General features: G+C 42.5%; 1 protein-coding gene across 3 annotated transcripts in view; it reads left to right on the forward strand.

The window, feature by feature from the left end:
• The window catches only part of tnika (TRAF2 and NCK interacting kinase a), a 66418-nt gene that overhangs the window by 11788 nt on the left and 31421 nt on the right, over positions 1-23209 (forward strand). For all 3 annotated transcript variants that reach the window (XM_083923767.1, XM_083923765.1, XM_083923766.1), the window contains exons 2-5: positions 72-137; positions 18626-18682; positions 19681-19806; positions 21655-21765. In XM_083923767.1, coding sequence (XP_083779893.1) covers positions 72-137; positions 18626-18682; positions 19681-19806; positions 21655-21765 — 360 coding nt within the window. The remainder of the gene's footprint in view (positions 1-71; positions 138-18625; positions 18683-19680; positions 19807-21654; positions 21766-23209) is intronic.

Genomic DNA, 23209 nt, shown 5'->3' on the forward strand with positions numbered 1-23209 from the left:
TGTTTAATGTATGAGTTAACATCTCTGTCGGTCCTACCCATGCTAATAATCTCAATGTTTCCTCATTCTAGGACCCCGCCGGCATCTTTGAGCTGGTCGAGCTGGTGGGAAATGGCACCTACGGGCAGGTGTACAAGGTAGGATACACGTATAAACATACTTTGATATACATTAGTCTGTCTTTGTGATAGCAAGCTCCACTTTCTTATCCGCTTTTGTTCATTCTCTCCAAGTAGCCTTTATGGAGATAAAGAATAGAAATGTGCACCGTGACTGATGGAAACAGAGAAGACAGGAGATAAAAGCGGCGCACAAGCTTGAGAGAAATGAAGCGAACGTAAAAGAGACTTAAATGCAGAGAGGAGAAGCAGAAACTGGAGCAAATTAAAGTGCTTTTAGAAGAATTTCACTTGCACTTTCTCTTTCCTTCCCTGCATTACTTTCTATACCCGCGTGATCTTTTTTTTTTTTAATAATTCTTCCCTTCTAGATGAGGTGTTTCAGGGGGAAGTGTTTCTCTGGGACACAGGAAGTCCTTGCGCTCAGTTGGTCTGACGTTGTGACATCGCTGTGGTTTGAGGTTTTTGCTGTCAGCTGGACTCAGCTGTTTCCCGCTGTCGTTTAAATGCTATCTCTCTGTCCATGCGCGTGTCTGAACTTCCTGTTCCCGCCGTTCTCTGGTCCTCGCTTCCTTTTCCTGATTCTGCTGCTTTATCCTGCCACTCTGTAGGATGTGGCACCAGCACGTGACGCTGTTAAATCCCCACTAGCTGGAATAAACAAGTGGTTGTTCAAATATGCAAAGGTATGGCCATGTGAAGGCCTCTGTGAGTGCGTGTATTTTGTGCATGTGAGAGTAATGGAGCTGAGAGTCAAGGGCAGGTGGTGATGGAGAGGAGCTGTTCTTACAACTGATTGGACAAGATGAAAGGTCAGGCAGAGGTCGACATGCTTCTCCACTCTTCTGGAAATAATCTGACATCCTTGTGTGTGTGTGTGTGTGTGTGTGTGTGTGTGTGTGTGCGTGTGTGTTTGTGTGTGTGGGACAGAAGGGAGGAAAAAACACAAAGGGAATGGAGAAAAGGAGAGTTATGTGTATCCATCTATTGCTGACTCCGCTGTCTTGGTGAAAGTCACGGCTCATTTACTTGCTGACATTCAGCCAGTCTGTTTCTATACATTACCGAGCCACAGAGTGCCTATGGCAACAGCACGGGCCTGTTGGGTCTGTAGCCCAGCTGATACACACTGCTTTGTGATTGGGCGTTGCACTGTGTACAATACTCCATGGAGTCCATACTGAAGTCAATTGTGTTGAGGCTGTGATGAATTATAAAATGACACTCCACTGTTTCATTTACTTGAGTACACTTGTGGAGTTTTGTGTGCAATAGATGTTCTGTGAGCGTTTGAAGCCAAAGGATGATTATATTTAGGACTGTTTGTGCTTGACTATTTATTAAAGTCTCCTTTAGGTTATAAATATTTGAAAGTATTGGTATATGATATGACCTTCATCAAAGATCTATTGCACACATTCCAAACTTCATAGGTGGGAACTATACAATACCAATAATCAGTAGTAGTCACACTATTTTTAAGATTGCAAAACATGCTTAACATTTCCTGTTCCAGGAGTTGCTGTTTTTGTCTTATGGGAAACCAGAGATAAAAAAAAGTTAGTTACAGCTCTTATAGAAATAAAAATCCTATACTATAAAAGGCAGAAAACAGGCTAAAAATGCTTTGTAGCGCTTAGTTTTAAATATTGCCCTTTCACTGCTGTAGAAGTATAGTATGTAAACTGGAAAAATTGGATTTATCCGCACAGATAAGGTGCAGAGCCGCTCGAGTAAAAATGCCATCTCTTTTAAATTCCTCATGCAGTTGAGGTAAGCCACATGAAGAGGATCAACTTCTTGTGAGCAGATGAATCTCTGAGTCACTGAGATGATAAATTGACCTTCATCCTGACGGGTATTGGTGGACTGGAATTGCTCCGGCTCTCTGAACCGTTTTTAGACACTTGTTGTATCATAAAAATAGGAATACCATACTGTATCTTTGCACTGTAGTATCCCCCTCAGGATCAATACATGCTGGTCTGTGTTCTGTGGATGATACAGGTGGAACTTTTGCTCAGATGTAAAGATTAGAGTCGGGCAGGCTGTAAACACGATTTTGCTCTTTTCTTTTGATTCCAAAAAGAAATTAGATTTGCTCAGTGGCCAGGGGCCAGTTTTACCCTGGTGTGTGTGTGTGTGTGTGTGTGTGTGTGTGTGTGTGTGTGTGTTTGTCTGTGTGGTTAACAAATTACGCCTTGACATTTTCTTTCACACCGGTGTTCGCTGCAGAGAAAATTGGGATTCTCTACGCTATCCTCTACCCAAGAACTCTTTTATTTTGTTTCTTGATTAATATTTGCAGACATGTATACAAATGAATAGCACGCATCGATGTCATTAAGAAAAATCACCCTCACTGCGACATGACTGTTTTTCATTTCACTGAAACTGAATTATTAATTTCTGTGAAACGATAAATGGAGGCTACCTTTGGGCCGATTACAATTTGAACAAGTCTGTTGGATGAGGTGAAAAATGCATCGGGTAAAAGCGAAAAAACATCTTTTAGAATTCAGATTTCGTTGAACAGAAATATGATGTGAAAACATTGCAAAACAAGGAAACACTAACGGAAAAAGTGAAGAGCTCTTTTCCAAAACGAGATAAAAGCCAAATTTTTAAAAAATGAGTTTGAGCCACTTTGCTGTTACAGAACCTTTTCACTGCTTCATCAGTGTTTCTGCCAAATCTCTATATCTCCTTGTTTAAAAAGGTCCGCAAGATGCAGTTCCTTTCCAAACCGCGACCAGCGCCAAACCTATTTCTAGCCTAAATGCGATACGTCCTCTCGACCAATCAGAATTCAGTGAACGTTCTATGCGATCCAACATGGCGGCGCTCTGAAGCGGGAGAGTTTTATGTTTCGTCCGTCCGTTCAACATGTTCAGACTGAGCCATAAAAACCATTCTGACAAGATAAATTGAATATTAACCAAATGTGTGGGTCTGGGTAAAAAATGTCATTTTCCTGAAAACTATTAAAATGGATTTAAAGCGATTTGGAAAAGAGCTCCTCAAGTCTTCTTCTCTCTCTCTCTCTCTCTCTCTCTCTCTCTCTCTCTCTCTCTCTCTCTCTCTCTCTCTCTCTCTCTCTCTCTCTCTCTCTCTCTCTCTTTAAGAAAAGATTATTTTTTAACAATCAAATACTGTGGTATCTTTCCCTGCAGCAAAAACATGCCTCTAAAACCAGCCCACTGCATTCTGCTGCATTAGTTTGTACTCTGTGTATTATGTGTAACTAAGCTAGCTTATATAAAGTGTTATGTGTAAGCCATGCATGCATCCTTTTGTGTGCGTGATAGTAATGGCCAGCACAGTGTTTTATGTTATCGGTGGTAGAGGGCTAGTAATGTGCCACATTGCTGCAGTTGTGTTTGTCTGAGAGTAAGAGATAACAGGTTTATCAACAATTCCATTACCCCATCTAGTTAAATGATACAGATCTGCTCCACAGTGCTCTTTCCTCTCTTTCCCCTCTCAGGCACAACCAACATCTCATCTCAATTAAAAAAAAATGCCCTGAAAAGTTGTTCCAGGTTGTTGTTTTTCGGTTGCAATTTCCCTGTCAGCGAAAAATGGTTTGGCCAAGAAGAACAGTGATAGATGAGTAACCGCGGCAAAAAGATAATTTTAGCTCAACTTCTTCCTCCGTCTCCCTTTCTCATCTTACATCTCTGTGGCAGTTCTGTTTCCTTGTTTTTCTTCCTCCGGTCTAATCATCCCTGTCACTTCTGCATCCCTCGCTTCTGCGCATTGCTCTTATCAATATGTAATCACGTTTTTCTTCTCTTGTCCACTGTTTTTTTTGGTTGAAACTTCCCCGGTGAGCTGTACTTAAGGGAGCAGCCTGTGTGTGTATGTGTATATGTGTGTGTGTGTGTGTGTGTGTGTGTGTGTGTGCGTGCGTGTGTGTGTGTATATATAGCTTCTACAGGCTTGCTCTAAAAGGGCCATAAATAGAGAACACGGGTAATGCTGAATAATTAAACACGTTCTCTCTCCACTCCTCTCCCTCTCCGTCATCCTCTCTCTCGGTTTCCTCCTTTCTGTCTCTCTCGACTGTTGTCACTCTCTCTCACCGTCTCTCTCTCCGTCCCTCTCTCCGTCCCTCTCTCCCCGTCCCTCTCTCTCCGTCCCTCTCTCTCCGTCCCTCTCTCACCGTCTCTCTCTCCGTCCCTCTCTGTCCGCTCCCTCATCGGTATTTCCTTCTTTTATTTTGCCACGTCTCTCTCATCCACTCTCATCTCTCCAGCCCTCCTTCATTTCCCTATTCATGCTCTTATTTTATTGTATCATCTGCCCCTTCTCTCTTTCTTTCTGATGCTTGTGAATATTTAATGGGACTTATGGGGATTTCAGTTCTCCGAGTTGAGGAAGCGCCTCACAATGTGCCATAGCAGGGGCGGTAACAGCGACCTTCCCCAGCCAGCCATTGGACAAAACACTCCCACGCTGACCGTCAGGATGACGTATTAACTGACAGGCTTATTGATTGGCTAATTGATTAATCACTGCTCCTCGCCATTCCCACGGGAGGAGTCGTTTTTTCCGTGATGGAATCAAGGATAAGTTGAGAGAGCATCTAATCATATTTGGTCATAACACACACGTTCACGCGCGCATGCACAAGCACGATGACACATTCGGCCCATGGTCTCACTGACCGTCTCCTCGCAGCAGCAAAACATTTCCTGTGTTTGTGTAGCTTTGTGTGTGCGTGTGTGTGTGCTGTTTTCACATTCACATACTTTCTCACCATGACACTGCTGTCACCATGCAGCTGACGAGCAGAGAAGAGAAAGGAAAAAAGGAGGCAACCAATCTTTTTCTTTTTGATGACAGAACACATCCACTCTGCTCCTCCTCAGGCAAAGTGCTCCACACACTTTTAAATATTCACCAGTCACTTTGAGACACACATACTGTTATTCAGCCACTCTGTACAAAGAGCAGCTGTGTGCTTTCCATTTACTGCAGTGGTGTGTTTTTTTCACTGATACGTGTGAATAAGGGTTTAAAGGAGCGTGTATATGTGGTGACACGCTTTCATGCCACTGTGTGTGTTTGTTTCATGTAGCCAGGAGTTAAGATTGTGTGTGTGTGTGTGTGTGTGTGTGTGTGTGTGTGTGTGTGTGTGTGTGTGTGTGTGTGTGTGTGTGTGTGTGTGTGTGTGTGTGTGTGTGTGTGTGTGTGTGTGTGTGTGTGTGTGTGTGTGTGTGTGTGTGTGTGTGTGTGTGTGTGTGTGTGTGTGTGTGTGTGTGTGTGTGTGTGTGTGTGTGTGTGTGTGTGTGTGTGTGTGTGTGTGTGTGTGTGTGTGTGTGTGTGTGTGTGTGTGTAGCTCCTGAAAAAACTCTTCTTCTTTAAAACGGATGAGACCACGAAATCTAAAAATGGAAGCCTGTTCACTTATCACCTCATGCATTCGCCGATGTCACGATAATCTTGTTACCGGGGCAATGCGGGGTCTCAGGATGTAAACAAACGGACTAGGTTAGGATTACGGCTCAAAGAAATGCTTCATCTTGTTAACCATCTCCACCACTCCCCCTCTATGTCTCTTTATCCCTTTTACCTGTAGTGTCCCTGCCTGCTTTGCACCCTGCCCCTCCTCCTCCTCCTCCTCTGCCCCTCTTAAGAACCGAATGAAACTTCAAAGCTGTTTTTTATCTTCCTTATCTGCTGGAAGTCACGCTGCAAAGGACTGTGGGAGATTTTGCTCTCTGCATTACCCGCCACAGCCGCATATGTGCCAGCACACAACCACACATATCCACACACCTCAGAGAAGCAGCATGGAGTGTGAGGCCTGAGAGACTCTGGGAAAAGGATGGAAGATAGTGTGACGTCATTTATTCTTCTTTTGTTTGATGTTCTTAACTCCTCCAGCTAGTGTTTCTCAGCAGGAAAGAAGATCAAACAAGCAAGCGTATACACTGTGTATCTCTTTGAAAGTAGTCACTGATCATACTAAAATGGTAGCCTGACAAATCAGGGTTCGGCATTACATTTTGTACGGAATATTATTCATTCTTGTATCATTTCTTCTTCTGTGTCATGAAGGTTGAAGGTAAAGGTGCTGTTGAAGTGTTGATTCGACTGTATAATCATTTTGGAGGATGTTGTTTGCAGTGCGGTTGAACTGTATTCATTATGCGAAGAGGTGTTTCTGTTATTGCGCCTTTCCTCATTCATATAAAATAGGGTAGACAAAGTTATAGTAAGACCTGTCAGTATAATACAGTACAGGTCAGCAGCACCACACACTGCAGCCTCCGAAATGACCATACAGTTGGATCAACACCTCTCCAAGGCATTGTAATGACGTCACTAGAAGGGCACTCTAAGATCTCACAATGTTACGAACACATTATTCCGACACCACAGTGCAGCACAGATGCCTTTGCAATGTTAAGGAAAGTGAAAAACAATTTGCTTATCCGCCTCATGATTCGGATTCGCTCAAAATTGTAATGGGTTCTTCCTTGGCCCATGCTACACCCTGGTACCAAGTTTCATGCAAATCAGGCAAGCAGATTTACCGCTATCCTGCTAACAGGCAAACAAACAAACCAAGCCAAAAATCTAACCTAAGGTAATAAAGATAATGACTAAATCTGAACTCTGTTTTAGGTGAATAAAACAATATTCACAATAATCCCCAAAGTGTTGTACTCTACCGTATCTTCAACTATAAGATACTGCACCTTGGCTAAGGGGATTGTTTATAATAAAAAAAAAAGAATGAAAAAAAGCCCTTATATGTAGCACTGTATAGATCAGCTTATTTGAAGCTACCACACTTATTTAATAACTTGCTCTTCTGGTTTGTACCCTAACTGTTGAATGCACTGATTTGAAGCTGCTTTGGACGAAAGTGTCAGCTAAATGAAATGTAATGTAATCTAAAGATAAAGACGATCATAATTATTTGCAAACAGCACACTGGATCACAGCAGTTCACTTTTGCTTGGCCGAGCACAGATACGGTCACTGTTACTTTATAAACAAATACATTCAACAGGATGCATTCAATTGAGTCTCTTAGTCTCATCGTTGGCACCAACACCTCTGTGGTACATTCTACACAAGGGGAGTCCATTACTCATCCCCAGCAGCCTCTCCTAGAAAACGTAAAGGCAAGTCGTGCATGCTGTTTAAGTAAATTGCAGTCAGTTGATAATGTAAATGAATAAAGCATGTAGTACTATATGGTAGCATTAGTGCTAATGGGGGATGCTGCCAGAAAGTCTAAGCTTGTTGTATCTGCAGGCTATAGAGCGTGTGTGTACAATACGTGGATGTATGGGTTTGCCTGTTGCCATAAACAATAGAAAAGTCCCTCGTGGAGTGGCATTGTTGCAGTTGTTTACAGTGTCATTGTCCTGCTCTAGTGCTGTATTTTTGTTATTTATCAATCACACGCTGACCTACACACACTTCATCCTGTGAGTCCTTATGAATGAACTGTGAACCGTGACCGAGGTGGATGTTGCTTGTTACCGTGGGAACAGCAGATGTGCTCGTTCTACCCACATGCGGCGACACACACCCCTACGCGCGCACACTCACACTCCCACTCACACACACACACACACGCACACGCACACGCACACGCACACGCACACGCACACGCACATACACATACACTCACACACACACTCACACCTGGCAGTGTGTTCATTAGCCTACACTCCGTCTTCCCCAAGGCCACACGCCTCACTTACCCACAATGCACTCCTGCCACCCAGACCGGGGTCAATTAGCCGTGCCTGATGTCAATAGCAATCTCTCTCTCTCTCTCTCTCTCTCTCTCTCTCTCTCTCTCTCTCTCTCTCTCTCTCCTGTATGTTTTCCAGTCACATCCCCTACTCTATAATTGATAGTGTGCACTGTAAAGAGCTATTTAGCCAAGGTTTCTTTTCCCACACTGTGAATTACTGCTCATCATAGATCAGTCAATACCTTATATCAGACTCCCTTCATATTATTCCCTCTGTCCTCCCATATCTCCTTTTGATGTGTTTTTTTTTCCACTGCCAGTAGCTCCTCATTTTTGCTTTTCCATCCCTGTTCTACTTCATCTGAGCGGCTTCTTTTATTCATGTTCTCCGTTCATCTTCCCCTCACCCTCACTCAGCTGTTTCTCCCTCTCCTCTTTTTCCTCTCTCACCTCCAGTCTACACAGTAAATCAGATTGGCCGCTTGTTTGACCTCCAGAACCGCTGGAGCGTGACGCCGTGCTGAACCTGCCGCCTTTCCTCTTCGCCGCAACCCTCCTCCTTTTTGTACAATGTTCCCCTGCTCATGCACACTCTCCGGCTCTCTCTTTTTGCTCTCTCCTTCCCCAGTCGTGTGTCTGCTTGTTCTGCAGATGTTGTAACATCAGGGGGACTGTTTTCTTTATTTTCTTTATTTTCTTTCTGTCGTCTTTCTGAAGACGTTTAGGCAGTTTGATTTGAAAGGCAGGTAGGCGGTTAACAGAGTGAATTAGTCCGTAAGTGCATTAGTGAGTTAACCTGTGTAAATGAGTTAGTGAATCAGTGAGGTAATATGTTTGTTCAGAGAGAAGCTGTTGTGATGGGACAGAGTTAACAATTTTAGAGGGTCACACAGCTGTTTAGACAGCCTTCAACAACATCAAACTGAAAAAGCAGTTCATCTGTTTATATGTGAGTTTGTGTTTCAGTTAATCTGGGTCAGCCTCAAACTACTACCATAAATAGACTTTGGACACACACACACACACACACACACACACACACACACACACACACACACACACACGCGCGTCCATCCGGGACGAGTGGTTATCCTGTTAGGGTTGATTTATTTCTGTCACATCAGAGGATGTACATAATGATCAAGCTTTTACTGTTTCCTAACCTTAGACGTGTGCACATGCACAAACACATGCATACACAGGCCCCCACAGATCCTCTTTACATATATAACATTAAACTAATTCATTTTTCTCCTCACAATGATGGACTTAGCCGGCTCTGTGCGTGCGCCCTGTCGCTTCGTTTTCAAGCATCATGATGACACCACCGTAGGGAGTGACGGATGTGCTTTTGTTGCTCGTGTTCAAATGTGTGTATTTGCCTCTTTGCAGACTTCTGTTTGTCTTATTTAAACTGTTTTGTGCGCGTGCATTTGTGATTATTTAGCGCCGTGCCAAATCCTTTACCCTGACCCCAGATTAGTCTGTTTATCGTACGTTTGTGTGTCCACTGGCGTGTTAATTAGCTTGTTGTACTGTGAGTGAGCAGGTTAATGAACGGCTATATTTTAGACTGCTGATAGATTATTGTTTCAATAGGCTTTAGCAGATAACACCGGTTCATTTCGAGTGGAATCAACACTCGCTGGCTGCCTGTCGTAAAATCCAGCTTCTCCTTCGTGCAACCCCCCCCCCCCCCCCCCCCCCCAATAAAAGCCCTCTGGACTATTTTACAGATCATTGCTCTCATCTCTCTTCCTCCCATCTTTCTTGTTTCTTTCTCTCATCACCTCCGCCTCTTTCTATTTTTTTGACCACCTCCTTCTCCCACAAACTCTCTGCTTGTATACGTTTCCCTCATCATCACTGGCTCTCGCTATATCTTCTCTCCTTTTTAAATCTCTTCCTGTCTGAATCCGTCTCTCTCTCTTCTCTTGCTTTCTCATGTGTGAGTGTGAGAGTAGCCTCGGGTGCTTCTATATTTCCTGGGCAGTGCAGTAGTAGATTGGAATGGAGGCCTTTGTCACTTTTATTTACTGCCTCACTGATTCCACAACAGCGTCTACGCTCCCACTTGCATGTGTGTGTGTTGGTGTGTGCAAGCACGTGTGAATGCGGAATGATTGCAGGTGTTTGAACTGCAATGAGGTGTGTCTGGTAGCATTGCCTTCCTATTTCTTTGGGCTTCTTCGAGCAGAACTGTGTTTGTATTGTTTGTTAGCAGAAAATAGCTTTAATTCTACATGGCAGCTCCGGCACCTGCTCAACATGCTGGGATTTTAAGCCTACAGACAAGAACCCAGTGGGTGTCGATACGAGGGTACAGACTGAGACACCCGTTGTCGGAAATCCTTCAACCCTAACACAGCTGAACTACAGTTTGGTGTGTGTGACAGCAGCGCACAATCTCCCTCTACGACCTGCCTGTCAGAGAGAGACAGACAGAAAGAAAAGTGTATAGATTGATAACCCAGGGGAATATCACATCCCATAGCCCACTTTCCCCCTATAATACTGTTACCATGCCAACAGGCCCTATGCCAGGGGAGTATGGTTTAGATGCCATTCACAGTCAATTCTATGTTTGTGTTTGTTTGTGTCTATGTGCACGGATTACCATGACGGCACAAATTCGGATTATGGTGTGACCCATTTCCTTTTAACAAAGAGTTGGCTCACAATCTGGCAATCTGTTCCTAGTTTGGTGTGTGTGTGTGTGTGTGTGTGTGTGTGTGTGTGTGTGTGTGTGTGTGTGTGTGTGTGTGTGTGTGTGTGTGTGTGTGTGTGTGTGTGTGTGTGTGTGTGCATGTGTGTGCATGTGCATGTGTGTGTGCGTGTGTGTGCGCGTGTTTGTGTGCGCATGTTTGCGTGCGTGTGTGTGCGCGTGTGTCCATATTGTTTGCAAGCAAGAGACATATAACGATGGATGCAGTTGCTGAAACCATGGTTTAAAGAAGTGTGTAGAATTCTCTAAAATGTTCTTGTGGCTGCATCACCATGATGACAATAAAAATGAAACTTGAACAGAGTACCATATATAATCTCATAGTGAAATTAATAAAAAACCATTTGCTCTGTAGAAAGTTGGAAATCAATTTTAACATGGTAGGCTTTAAAAGTTTAAAAGTCCCCAGTAATGTGATTTGTAGTTAATGGGCTAAAACATGCAGAACCATCTGTGTAGGTGTTTACAATTTCTGGTTAATGTAAAGGATAGGCTTAAAATCAAGTAAGGATCTATTTTTAAATCACAGCGCTCACTCACGGCCATTTTTAAAGTTAAAAATGTGGATGGTTTCCTCTGACCTTGCAGCTCCGCCACACAGCAACAGGACACACTGAGGACAGATGCACTGTGAAATCCTGCTCTCTCACTGAACTACTCTTCTTCTCATCCCCTCTCTCATTTCTCAATCACTTCTCCCTCCATCCTTTTCTCACCCAATCTCTTCTTCTAAATAACAACTCTCCCACATCAAGATAATAGTCACTTATTCCTTGTCTTCTCCCTCACTTTGTGTGTGTGTGTGTGTGTATGTGTGTGTGTGTGTGTGTGTGTGTGTGTGTGTGTGTGTGTGTGTGTGTGTGTGTGTGTGTGTGTGTGTGTGTGTGTGTGTGTGTGTGTGTGTGTGTGTGTGTGTGTGTGTGTGTGTGTGTGTGTGTGTGTGTGTGTGTGTGTGTGTGTGTGTGTGTGTGTGTGTGTCTGTGTTTAAGTGTCGTGCCCACTGTACTCTGGCCAGCCAAGACTGTTGCTAGGCTACGACAGGAAGTGTCCTGCATAGTAAATCTGTCAGGTGGGGTGGTGGTGGTGGGGGGGGGGGCTCTGTGTAATTGACTTGGCAAGGGCATGGGCGTGCACACAAACAAAATACACACACGCTGTAGAAGCATTTCCTCCTCGCTTACACGCAAAACACTCACACACATATAGAAGCTTTAGGTGTCATGATATCCACCAGCAGATCGTATTAAGTCAGGTTGGTCTCGCCTAACTGAGGCGGCAAGCTGGGAATGATGAAGAGATGGTTCCCTCTGCAGCCTGTGGTGTGTGTGTGTGTGTGTGTGTGTGTGTGTGTGTATTTTCCTAAACATTCAGCTTTAGATAGCAGCAGAAAGATCATTACACACAACCTCCTCTTCTTCATATGACACACACACAGTCCTCTGCGCACTAAATGCTTTACCCGCGTTTTACTTTTAATTGGCAGGTGCAATTAATCATAATCACGTGTGGATGATAATTACCTGAAGAGGCGTACTTTGTGCCAGTCTGACGCGTCCCTCGTGGTGCACATGGAAGGGGACAGATGAGATGAGAGATGAGATTTTTAACACAGTACGAGCTCTTATAGACACCCGATGAGTGGTTGTCTGAAAAAGAACTTCAACAGACGACAGCTCCAAAATTGGTATATTTACTTGTGATACTTTAGTAGTAAAGACAAGTAATTTCATATCTGATGCATCAACTAGTTGAATACCTTTTGGTGTAGAAAGAAAACAAGCAACTTTTAGATGTCCCCTGTGGCTCTGGAAACTTGCAAGGAACATTTCATATAGTGTTTTGAGGCCTTTTAGAGAGTAAATTATCAATTTACAGAAAAGCAATTGTCGGATTAAGATCTAAAATGATTAGTCTATCAACAGAAAAATAATCACAGACTATTTTGATAATGAATTAATCATTAAAGTAATTTTTCAGTCAAAAGAGCTGGAAATAATGATTATTTTCATAAACAATTAATCTGTTAAATGCCTTTTGATTAATCAAGTGATCACTTGGTCAATGACATATCATATATATATATATATATACAATACACAATAAATGGAGGGAGAGGAGTCTATAGTTGTTTACCTTTTAGTGATAAGAGAATGGAATAATAACCATTACATACAGTATATACTACATGTGCAGCAGATTAAACTAAATGAGTGTAAATAATCCCGCTTTCTAAAACCACAATTCCTGTTTTGTTGGGGGGAATTATCAAAGAAAGACCAACTCTCCATTTCCATGCAGTAGTTTCGAAACACTGGCCTGCAGGGAGGACGCAAAGCAATGACTCCTCCATGATGCTGCCGCCTGAAGGCTGATTGGAGATCAGTTCTGTATCAGTTGGCTGTCTCCATCACAGCGCGGCCATCCAAGCGGAACAAACATAGTCAATTTGGTCTGTTATCACTCAAACACACCTGGCCTGGCATCATCACAGCTCCGCGTATTTGTGTGTGTGTGTGTGTGAGAGAGAGAGAGTTGTTTTGCTATCATATTTGGTCAAAATACTTCTACAGGATTAAACAGGGAAAGACTTGTGTATTGGACGCGTGAAAATAATTTCCTAGACCCTGCTTGAAATGTCTCTGTGATGATAGAAGTCAATGCACAGCATGCTCACTGTAATGACAGATAGCAAGTATTAGATGAAAGCGCTTGGGTGTGCAAGCATTCGCCGTGTTTGTTTTGCTCTGCGGGGACACTCAGGCTTACGTCGTGGGGCGTTGTGGTTTGCAGAAGGCGCTAGATGCATTAGCAGAAGCAAAGTGAAAGGGTTGCAGGGAGTCCTCGCTTTGTGTCATATTTGCTTGTCGAGCTCAAAGCTGAACACTGTTTCGCTGGCATTAGCGTTCAGCTCAGTCATGTTCATGCAGGACCCGCTTTTCCCAGACTGCTGGTCTGAGCTGTGAAGCATGAGATGAGAAGGAGACAGAAATACAAGGGACAGGGAAATGTAAGCGAGACATCAAGAGGGAGGAGGGCAGGAATAATGAGAGGCATAAAGAGGAGATTGTGAGAAGTTAAGAGGGTTAGATAATGAGAGAGAGAGAGAGAGCGAGAGAGAGAGAATCAGAGGGATAAGAGAGTGAGGCAGAGGGAGAGAGAGGGAGAGAATGCAGATCTAGGTCAGAGAGGCAAAGCAGTCAACAAATGAGTGGAGGAAGGGATGAACAGGCCTGGGAGGCTCACAGCTCCTCAATCTGAATGGGATGGATCAGGGAGAGAGTGGGCCATCCTTAGGAGGAAGAAAGACAGAAGGAAGATGACAAATGTATTTTTATATTGTGTGACAGCTTCTCATTCTCCATTATTTGACTTTCACAGGGCTGCAGCAAACATTTATTTGCTTTTTGGATGAAGAAATACGCTTATGTGTCTCGGCATTATGTGTGGCGCCGGAGTCAGGAGGCAAATAGCTTAATTTAGCGTAGCATATAAACTGAAGACAAAGGGAAACAGCTAGCTAGCTAAAGCTACGATCCCACTACAAGACGTTTGCTGTACTATTCACACTCCACAACGTGCCGTATTGTCTTGTCTTGTCTTGTCTTGTCTTGTTTTCACACTACCTGAATGATAAAATGGATCCATCCAAAGTTTGAAAACATATGATTTTCAAAACCTCTAATTGAGATGTTACATATTCTGTTTGAATCTGTAAATAAAGACAATAGCGGACAACATTGACTTCCTGGGGTCTTGTTGTCACCATGAGGTTTTTTTTTAGCAACCACAAAATGCACAGAAGTGCTGGGCAGGTGGATAAACTGTTGTTCTTGTTAATAATTGAGCTACACACACACACACACACACACACACACACACACACACACACACACACACACACACATACACACACACACACACACACACACACACACATACAGACACACACACACACACACACACACACACACACACTTTTCATCTGTAAATTATTATTTATTATTTATTATTATTTAATTTTAGTAATCATTATACTGATTGCTTAGTCTAAAATGTAAAACGCCTCTTACAAGTTCCCAGTGCTTTAGATAACACCTTCAAATTGCTTGTATAAGTCCGTCAACAGTCCAAATTAAATTAATTTGCAAATATATTAAACTGAGAAACAAAGCAAATCTTCACATTAGAGACGCTGGAATCAGCAAATCTTAGCTTGATAAATGGCGGTTGATGAGACTATTCATTGACTGATGGTTTCAGGAACGATCATTTGTCTTCCTGACTTGTTTTGATATCACTGCTACACACATTATCCTGTTAACTGCTCTGTAAATGCTATTTAACTTCACACTCACATAACCAACGACCCACCCCCGTCCCTCCTTTGAATTAGAAAAATAAATGAACAGGGCGAGGAGAAAGAAAGAGCGAGAGATGAAGATGAACAGACAGTGCTAATTCCTTTCTGTTGCTCCTTTCACACTTGGTCATTTAATAAGGCTCAGGAAGGAGAAATGAAGGGAGGGAGGTTGTCAGGTGCCTCAGAGTAATGAATCTTTATCCAGCTCTGATGATGTCCATGTCCAATATCTATTTAACACACACACACACTTTCTCTCTCTCTCTCTCTCTCTCTCTCTCTCTCTCTCTCTCTCTGTCTGTCTTTCTCTCTTAGTCACTTTCTTAGTCCATCAATCATTCTCTCTCCCTTCCTCTTCATGTCCCTGTGTGCACACGTTTGGGTGTTTGTATGAGTTCTTGTGTCTGTGCGAGTAGCAGAGAAAAAGGGAGATATTTTTGCATTTTGTGTGTGTGTGTGCGTCTGTATGTGTGTGTGTCTGTGAGTTTCTGATTTGTAAGTGGCTGTAATTCCTTTGTTGGTCTCCAACAAAGCCAGTCCTTGTGCTCGTGGAATTGGGGCAGTCTGATCCTAATGAGAAATCCCTGTTCAATCTTTCCAGCTCTTTTACTCTCACAGAAGCTGGACTGTGTGTGTGCGTGTGTGTGTGTGTGTGTGTGTGTGTGTGTGTGTGAGAGAGAGAGAGAGAGAGAGAAAAAGATCACAGTGTTCAACCTTCGAGTGCTGCTTAGTTTGCATTGTGCAGTGCTGGATTGTGACACAATGAATTATCATATTAAATCCCCAACTTTCATTTAGCAATAAATCAGCAAGTTTAAAAGTCTTCTTTTAATTCAAGAGGAGCTGTTTAATGAGAAATGTAACTCATGGCTTTGAATTCCCCTCATTCAGGGACCTCAGCTGATGTTAGCATATTGCCAGTCATCTTGTGGGAAATGTAAAAAGTGTAGTTTTCTTTTCACCTGCTGCTCTGAGAACATGGTTGCTTCTTCAAATTAGAACCAATTGTTGTGACTTTTGATGCATAGTATGTGCAGCAAGTAAAGCAGTTTGTTTCCAAAACCCAGAAATTTTCATTTTTGCACTTCTGGTTCCCCCGTCTCGAAGTCAGTGGGTTTTTTGAAAGGGTTTTGGGTTAGATGCCTGAAGGTCAGTGGTTAACACAAGCTTAAGAGAGTTCTATGTTCTCTTCTGTAACACAAGGTATGTAAGTAAATACCCCACTCGTGAATTTTGAAGCCTTTACGTGTCTTAAAAAAACATTGCTAACAAGTGGCTAATGAGATACAAAGGTGGTCATCCACGCAAAATCAGTTTGAAGGTGATAGAGACGTTGTAATCTATTAACTTCAGATGACTGTATTTAGGCTTCATGCAAAATGCTTAAAGTGGCGTCCATTTCTAAAGATTATCTTACCGAAGAAAACGTGTGAGTATCATAAACCTTTGTTCACCCCAGAGGTTATCTTCTGCAATAATCCAAAATCCAATGAAAAAATCCATGGAACCAAGGTGAAAACATGTAAATTAATGAAATAATAATAAAATGATAGACATAAAAGATCATAAGGAATACAGTTAGTAAACACGGTGGTGTAGTGTCGCCTCACAGCGAGAAGGTCCCAGGTTCAAATGCCGGCTGGGGCCTTTCTGTGTGGAGTTTGCATGTTCTCCCTGTGTCTGCGTGGGTTTTCTCCGGGTTCTCCGGTTTCCTCCCACAGTCCAAAAGACATGCATGTGTTAGGTTAATTGATGACTCTGAAATTGCCCGTAGGTGTGAATGGTTGTCTGTCTCTGTGCATCTCTATGTGCCCTGCGATAGACTGGCGTCCTGTCCAGGGTGGACCCCGCCTCACGCCAGATGTCAGCTGGGATCGGCTCCAGCCCCCCGCGACCCCGACAGGGACAAGCGGTTGAAGATGAAGATGAAAGGGAAAGGGGTGCATTCACATTTAAATTCAAAACAGGTTCTTAAGGTAGCCAATTCCTAATGGATATCTGAAACCAGGGTGATATCAACTTCTGGGTTTGCCTACGATAATATCCCTGCATCATCCATTTGACACCCAGTCAAGACACCAGGGAAACTAATGAGCATTGAGATCCCTTTTTGTCCTCTAATAGAGACGTGATCATATCATTACGTTGACCGGTGATCACTTTTGCTACTTTGTAAAACTAGAGTGCAAAGGAACTGAGGAACTGAGCTGCCTACATTATTTTGCAGTTAATAACTGTATATATTGAATAACCTCTGACTCACAAGCTATTCATCAAGTAAAGTGAGTTTGACCCTGTGGGTGAAATTGATCTGTTAAAATGACACAAACGAAGAATATGAAGCGGTGAGAATGACTAATGACCAGTGGCAAAGTGCGGAGGCTGTCCTGCTATTGTAAAATCACTCCTGCAAATCAATGTAAAACAATGAAAACCACCAACTTTTTTGCCATGATATACCACTTATATCAATATAGTGTTATTGTAGCATTAGCGTCTGTTTTGTTTGAGGCGCTCATTATCAGAATGGCCCTTCCATTAAAGCCCTCAGGAGGCGTTTCAGAGCCAGACCCTTAATGCCATCTGGTTTATACTGTAACAAGTCCACCAAGAAAACAGTCTTGCCCTTGTAATGAGTGTGTGTGCGTGTGTGTCTGCTGCTAAGCTGTTCTGCTCAGACTGTAACATGCTAATCAGTTGATTCCAGACAGGTGGAAGTAATAGCCGTCAGTGGTTTTAGCGTCTCTAGCCCGGTTAGCTTCATTAGCTAATCACAGGCACAGATGCTCTGTTGCAAATGAACCACTTGGGTCTTTCATTCGCCCCTCAGCTTCCAATCTCCCTGTTCCTCGCTTCCTAGCTTCCCCCACAGGCATCTGCCTAGCCTCGATATTACACAACATAGCCAAGTCTGTTGTCTTTGTTTGGTCGTTTCTCTCCATCTTGTATATCTGAGACACTTTCACTTTGTCTTTGACTGTTACACTGGATTGGACTGATTCAGCCTCCGCAAGTCAAATCCCATTGACGAACTGGGGTGTCATGTTGGCCAATCCGTCTAATGCGAGTGCTGTCATGTCCTTGAATCGGTGCCCCTCTTTTCTGTCAATAATACATATTGTTTAACCACATAAAGTTTATGCAAATAATTGAAAAGTTTTACTTATGGCAAACATTTTGTGTCTTCTCAACTAGTGTAAGAGGAAATTTTTCCCTGCTTACAAACAATACGCAGGTAACCAATAATGTCAAAGTTTGAAAAAAGTTGGAAAAAGGTGATGTCACCAATTTATTCCTGAATTAGGATGAGCATTATATCAGTCAAAAACGGATCTTCGCTGTGAGGTTTTTGAGCTCATCTTGTTGTCACTTGAGTTTTCATGCCTCAGCACCGGTGACAGTTGTGGCCAGAGGCATTATGTTTTTGGTTTGTCCATTTATATGTATGCATGGGAGCAGGGCAGCTTACAATCCAGCATTTCTGTGGTGGGGTGAGACTTTTCATTGTTCTATAAAGAGGCCCCCAAGTCGAGAAGTCAAGGTCAAATATTATATTTGTTATTTATTGGTCTGAAGTCACCTTTGGAAAGCCGTGATTACTATAGGTTTCTTCCTTCCTTGCCTTCCTCTTTGCTTGTCTTTTTTTTTGTCCCCATGTGTCTCTGACTGTCCCTCTCCTTTCCTCCTTTCACCAGGGTCGCCATGTTAAGACAGGGCAGCTGGCAGCCATCAAGGTCATGGATGTCACCGGGGTAAGGCACACCTACACACATGCACTCACTACACATGCACACATGCACGTACCCTCGCACAACAAATCATCTCAAGTGATTATACCTCTGTCGACCATATCATCTAATTATGAGCGATGAGTCAGTGCTGGCGCGTGTGTGTGTGTGCGTGCACATGTGCGCGTGATGTGGCAGAGAGGAAATGAGGACAGGCCTATTGCCATGGTAATATTAGCTTGAGGTATTAGGACGGCAGTGTGGTCTCAGGCGTGTCTGTAAAGCAGGAGGGAATCTCAGTTATATTTAGAGACCCGCACAGTACTTGACTGGCATCAAAACAATGAAGGAATGAAGCAAGAGCTGATGAATGAATAGGAGCATGAATGACTGGATATGGAAATGAACACACGCATATTTGATGGGACGATTAATGATGAAATGACCAAAGGAACAGAAGTGTGAACAATGAATAAACAAGTAAATTGAACTGCGTATGAATAACTGTGGGTGAATAAATCTGCTTAAATACAATCAAAATTAATGAATGTATTAATTGATGATTGGAAATTAAATGAAGGGCAAACACACAATCGCTAACTTAATGAGCCGCTACTGTACAAAATCAGCTTACTAAAACAAATGTTTTCGTTTTCATGGCTGATGAATTCTAAATTGTAACAATCAAGACATCATTTTCTGACATAATGCGCATAATGAATAAGGAATTACATTTTTAAGTCACCAACTGCCACCACAACAACTTGTTTCCAACGACTGCTTTTGGCTTTATGGCAGTTACCCCCTAAAACGAAAGTAATTAAAAAGTAATGCTGTTGTGGATAATTTAGCGCCCAGCTGTGTGCTTTCTTTGCTCAGAATGTAAAAGGAATCACACTGCAAATGCGTCAACAATTTCATTCCTCTTGCTATCACCATCCTATTAATATGTTTGGGGGGGGGGTCACAAATAGAGGTCGCGATTTAATGCCTGTTGATATCTCTCTCCTCGTGTGTGCCAGGATGAGGAAGAGGAGATTAAAGCGGAAATTAATATGCTGAAGAAGTACAGTCACCATCGGAACATCGCCACCTACTATGGAGCTTTCATCAAGAAAAACCCCCCTGGGATAGATGACCAGCTATGGGTACGCCATGATTTGTGTGTGTTTGTGCATTTATATGCGACTCTATGCATTTGTGTGTATGCAACAAAGTGTAACATAAGAGAAGACTCATAGCAGTGTAGTCTCATAGAGACACAGTGCACAACAGAAGGAAGGGACTTTCCGTTTTTCACTGTTGCATTTATGTGAAAGAAGTTTGTGTGTAGTTTGTTCATGCACGCAGTGACTGCAGTTTTATGTGCATTGGAATATGTACAGTATATATACTTAATGTGTGTGTGTGTGTGTGTGTGTAAAAGATATAAAGGATATAAATTATTGTGTGGCAGGCTGGCTTCCGCAATAAATCATATGTTAATGCGATCTAAGGGAGCTCTCTCTTCTCTGATCCTGTAGCATTCATCACACAACAATAGGACACACACACACACAAACACAAACACACACACACGCACAAACATATATACACAAAGATCTACCGCCTGCATAATTCCTCCTGACTCAACAGCTGCCTGTTTTCCCAATGCGCGTGTGCGTGTGCGTGCTTTAACACGTGTCCCCTTATGTTTATGCATAAATGAGCGTTTTTCTTTTTGTTTTCGCGTGTCTGAGTACGCGTGCACAGCCTTGAGGAGAGGGGTTGGCCATTACTCGCCCACTTCCTCCCTCCCTGTAATCCAAAGTGATGATTAGAGCAGCTTGAAGCGGGGCCAGAAACTGACCAGCTGAAATTTTTGCCCGCAAATCTCCTCGGATGTAATGAATAAGGGGAGGAGAGATGTAGGCATCAGGCAGTTAAGGATGGAGAGAGGAGAGGGGTGGACAGAATGGACACATTGTGTTTGGGTCAAGAGATGGACTGATTCATTAATGTGATCTCGTGACCCTGTTGAGTCAGTTTATGCACTAGTTTCTGTGGTCTGTGTGGAGTGAAAGAGAGCGAGCCTGTAACACAGCTGTCTGTTCACTTGTGTTGTGTATTGCTCTCTGTGTTACTAATGCTATTACTGTAATGTGATGATGAGCTCTGTGTATATTCTTCATAATGTGCATCATGTTGAAGAAAGCACTTTTTATTCTGCGTACATGCGTCATTAGCTGTGAAATACATCATCTGTTTAGTACACAAGCCTGTCCGATACTGGATTATTGAGCACGATGACATTATCAGTACTTGGGGATAATATAAATCCAGTATCAGTAAGATAAAGATATGTCTCATTCCAGATATTTTACAGATGAACAATAATGTTCATTATAAAATAGAGCTATAACAGTTAGTCCGTGTATTCTTTTTTACACTGGCAATTTTCCTGCTCTCTGATGTTTTATAGACCAAACAATTGAGTGATTATTAGAGAGAATAATTAGCAGATTTATCAGTAATGCTTTCAAAGATGACAGTAATGGTAGATGTAAGAATTGGTAAGTTTTGATCAGAAACGTTCATTTAAATTTAAACAATACAACTATGAAAACACAAAAAAATTCAACTTCAATGAGGAAAAAATAAAGCCAAATATGCATAAAATATAGAATTTTCACCTGTTTCTTTTTCTGCCAACATACACACCAATGCTGATATATCTGTGATAACCTCATATTGGCACACAGTATTTGTCTGTCGATGTGTCGGTTGGGCTCTAGTACTCTGATACTATGACGAGGTAGCCTACTACTACCACTATTACTACAATGTATCTGGAAAAGATTCCCACAAATACTGCATACATGAATAAACAAGTGGGCTCGTTTACTAGCTCCTCGGTTATCTCAGTAAGTTGCTTCATGTGAGTTACTGGCTCGTTTGGAACGGATCCTGGAAGAGATTGCACAGAACAGTCAATAATCAACCTTGTTTGTGTTTAGCTGGTGATGGAGTTCTGTGGAGCCGGCTCAGTGACGGACTTGATCAAGAACACCAAGGGCAACTCTCTCAAAGAGGAGTGGACCGCTTACATCTGCAGAGAGATTCTCAGGGTAGGTGGCCATGTTACTGAGTCACTGTTTCAATCCTACAGCCGTCCTCCGCAAGTAAGCAATGTGTGTGTGAATGCTGAAGAAACGAGAGAGAGATCCTCAGTGATGTCAACCTCCTAATGCATGAATAAAACTGTGGGAGATGTGTAAAGAAAAACAGCTGCGTGAGGATTTATAGTCGAGGATAACAAGTAAGCATCTAAGTCGATGCTCCTCGAGATGATTTGTGGAAATAACATTCTCAAATGCTGGACATGTTTGCAAAATTTAGCAGTGCATGTCTGGAAAAACTTACAGAATCAGCTGAAATTATCAGAATTACCTCTGATTTTTCCAAATGTAACCGTCCATTTTTATTTATTTATATTTTTCATTTCAGTTCATATGATAGTTCTTAAAGATTTATAAAAGAATTCAACTATGTCAGGGGTCTGCAACCTTTACTATCAAAAGGGCCATTTTGCCCCCTCTTCCACCAAATAAAATGTGTCTGGAGCCGCAAAACTTATGTGATGTCACATCTTATATATAGGTTTATATATAGTTCTAACATTTTATTCCTATTATTATATGGTTTTAAAAATGTTGTTGTTCTCTAATTTCTCACCACATATCAAGCATACAGCACAGGTACGCCATCATCATGTCAAAACAAATGCATATGTCCTCTGCTAATTTTGGGGGGGGGGGGGGGGGTTTATCCAGGGTTAGCTTAGCAGCAGCTCGGGTCAGCCCCCTGCAAGGAAAGGCGCTAGGACGTGACGCATATTTCACATAATATTTTTTTAAAACCACCGTGAACTCCAAGATAACTGGTGTTCCCCTTGAGTGATTAAAGATTGTCCACTGTGCAAAAAAACCACGTTATTTATGTCTATATTATTTTCTGGCAAAGCTTCGGGGAGCCACTGAAAAGGGGCTGAAGAGCCACATGAGGCCCAAGAGCCGCGGGTTGCAGACCCCTGAACTATGTCAACAAACGTCCATTCAGAGAGTGTCCATTGGGGAAGCTCAGATAACCAAGACTTTAAACACAGCTGCATTAATGCAAAGATACATTCGCTTTTGGTTCCACAATAACTGTCGATCTTAATTATTTTATGCTTGGTTCCCCAAACTACTTCCTTGTCCCAGGACAGGTGCAGTACTCTTCAACCCGACTGACTGAGGAGAACTTCAACCAAAACAAACAGCATCCTAATCGTTTTATGATCAGGCAGAATGCTTTTGTCTACAGAATTAACCCCAAACGAGGATTTTATAGGAAATCATAATAACGACTGAAGCGTGTTAACAAACAGAGTTGATGTTCTCAGCTGCCTCAGGCAAACCAGAGGCAGTAAAGAGTCAAAAATATCCCAGTTTCAGCTCAGGACACAGTTCACTTTGAGAACACTGGCACCTATAAACGAATGAGTTGATCCTCCTTTTTTAAATTTTGCCC

The sequence above is a fragment of the Echiichthys vipera genome, assembly GCF_963691815.1.
Source record: "Echiichthys vipera genome assembly, chromosome: 12".
Lineage (NCBI taxonomy): Eukaryota > Metazoa > Chordata > Actinopteri > Perciformes > Trachinidae > Echiichthys > Echiichthys vipera.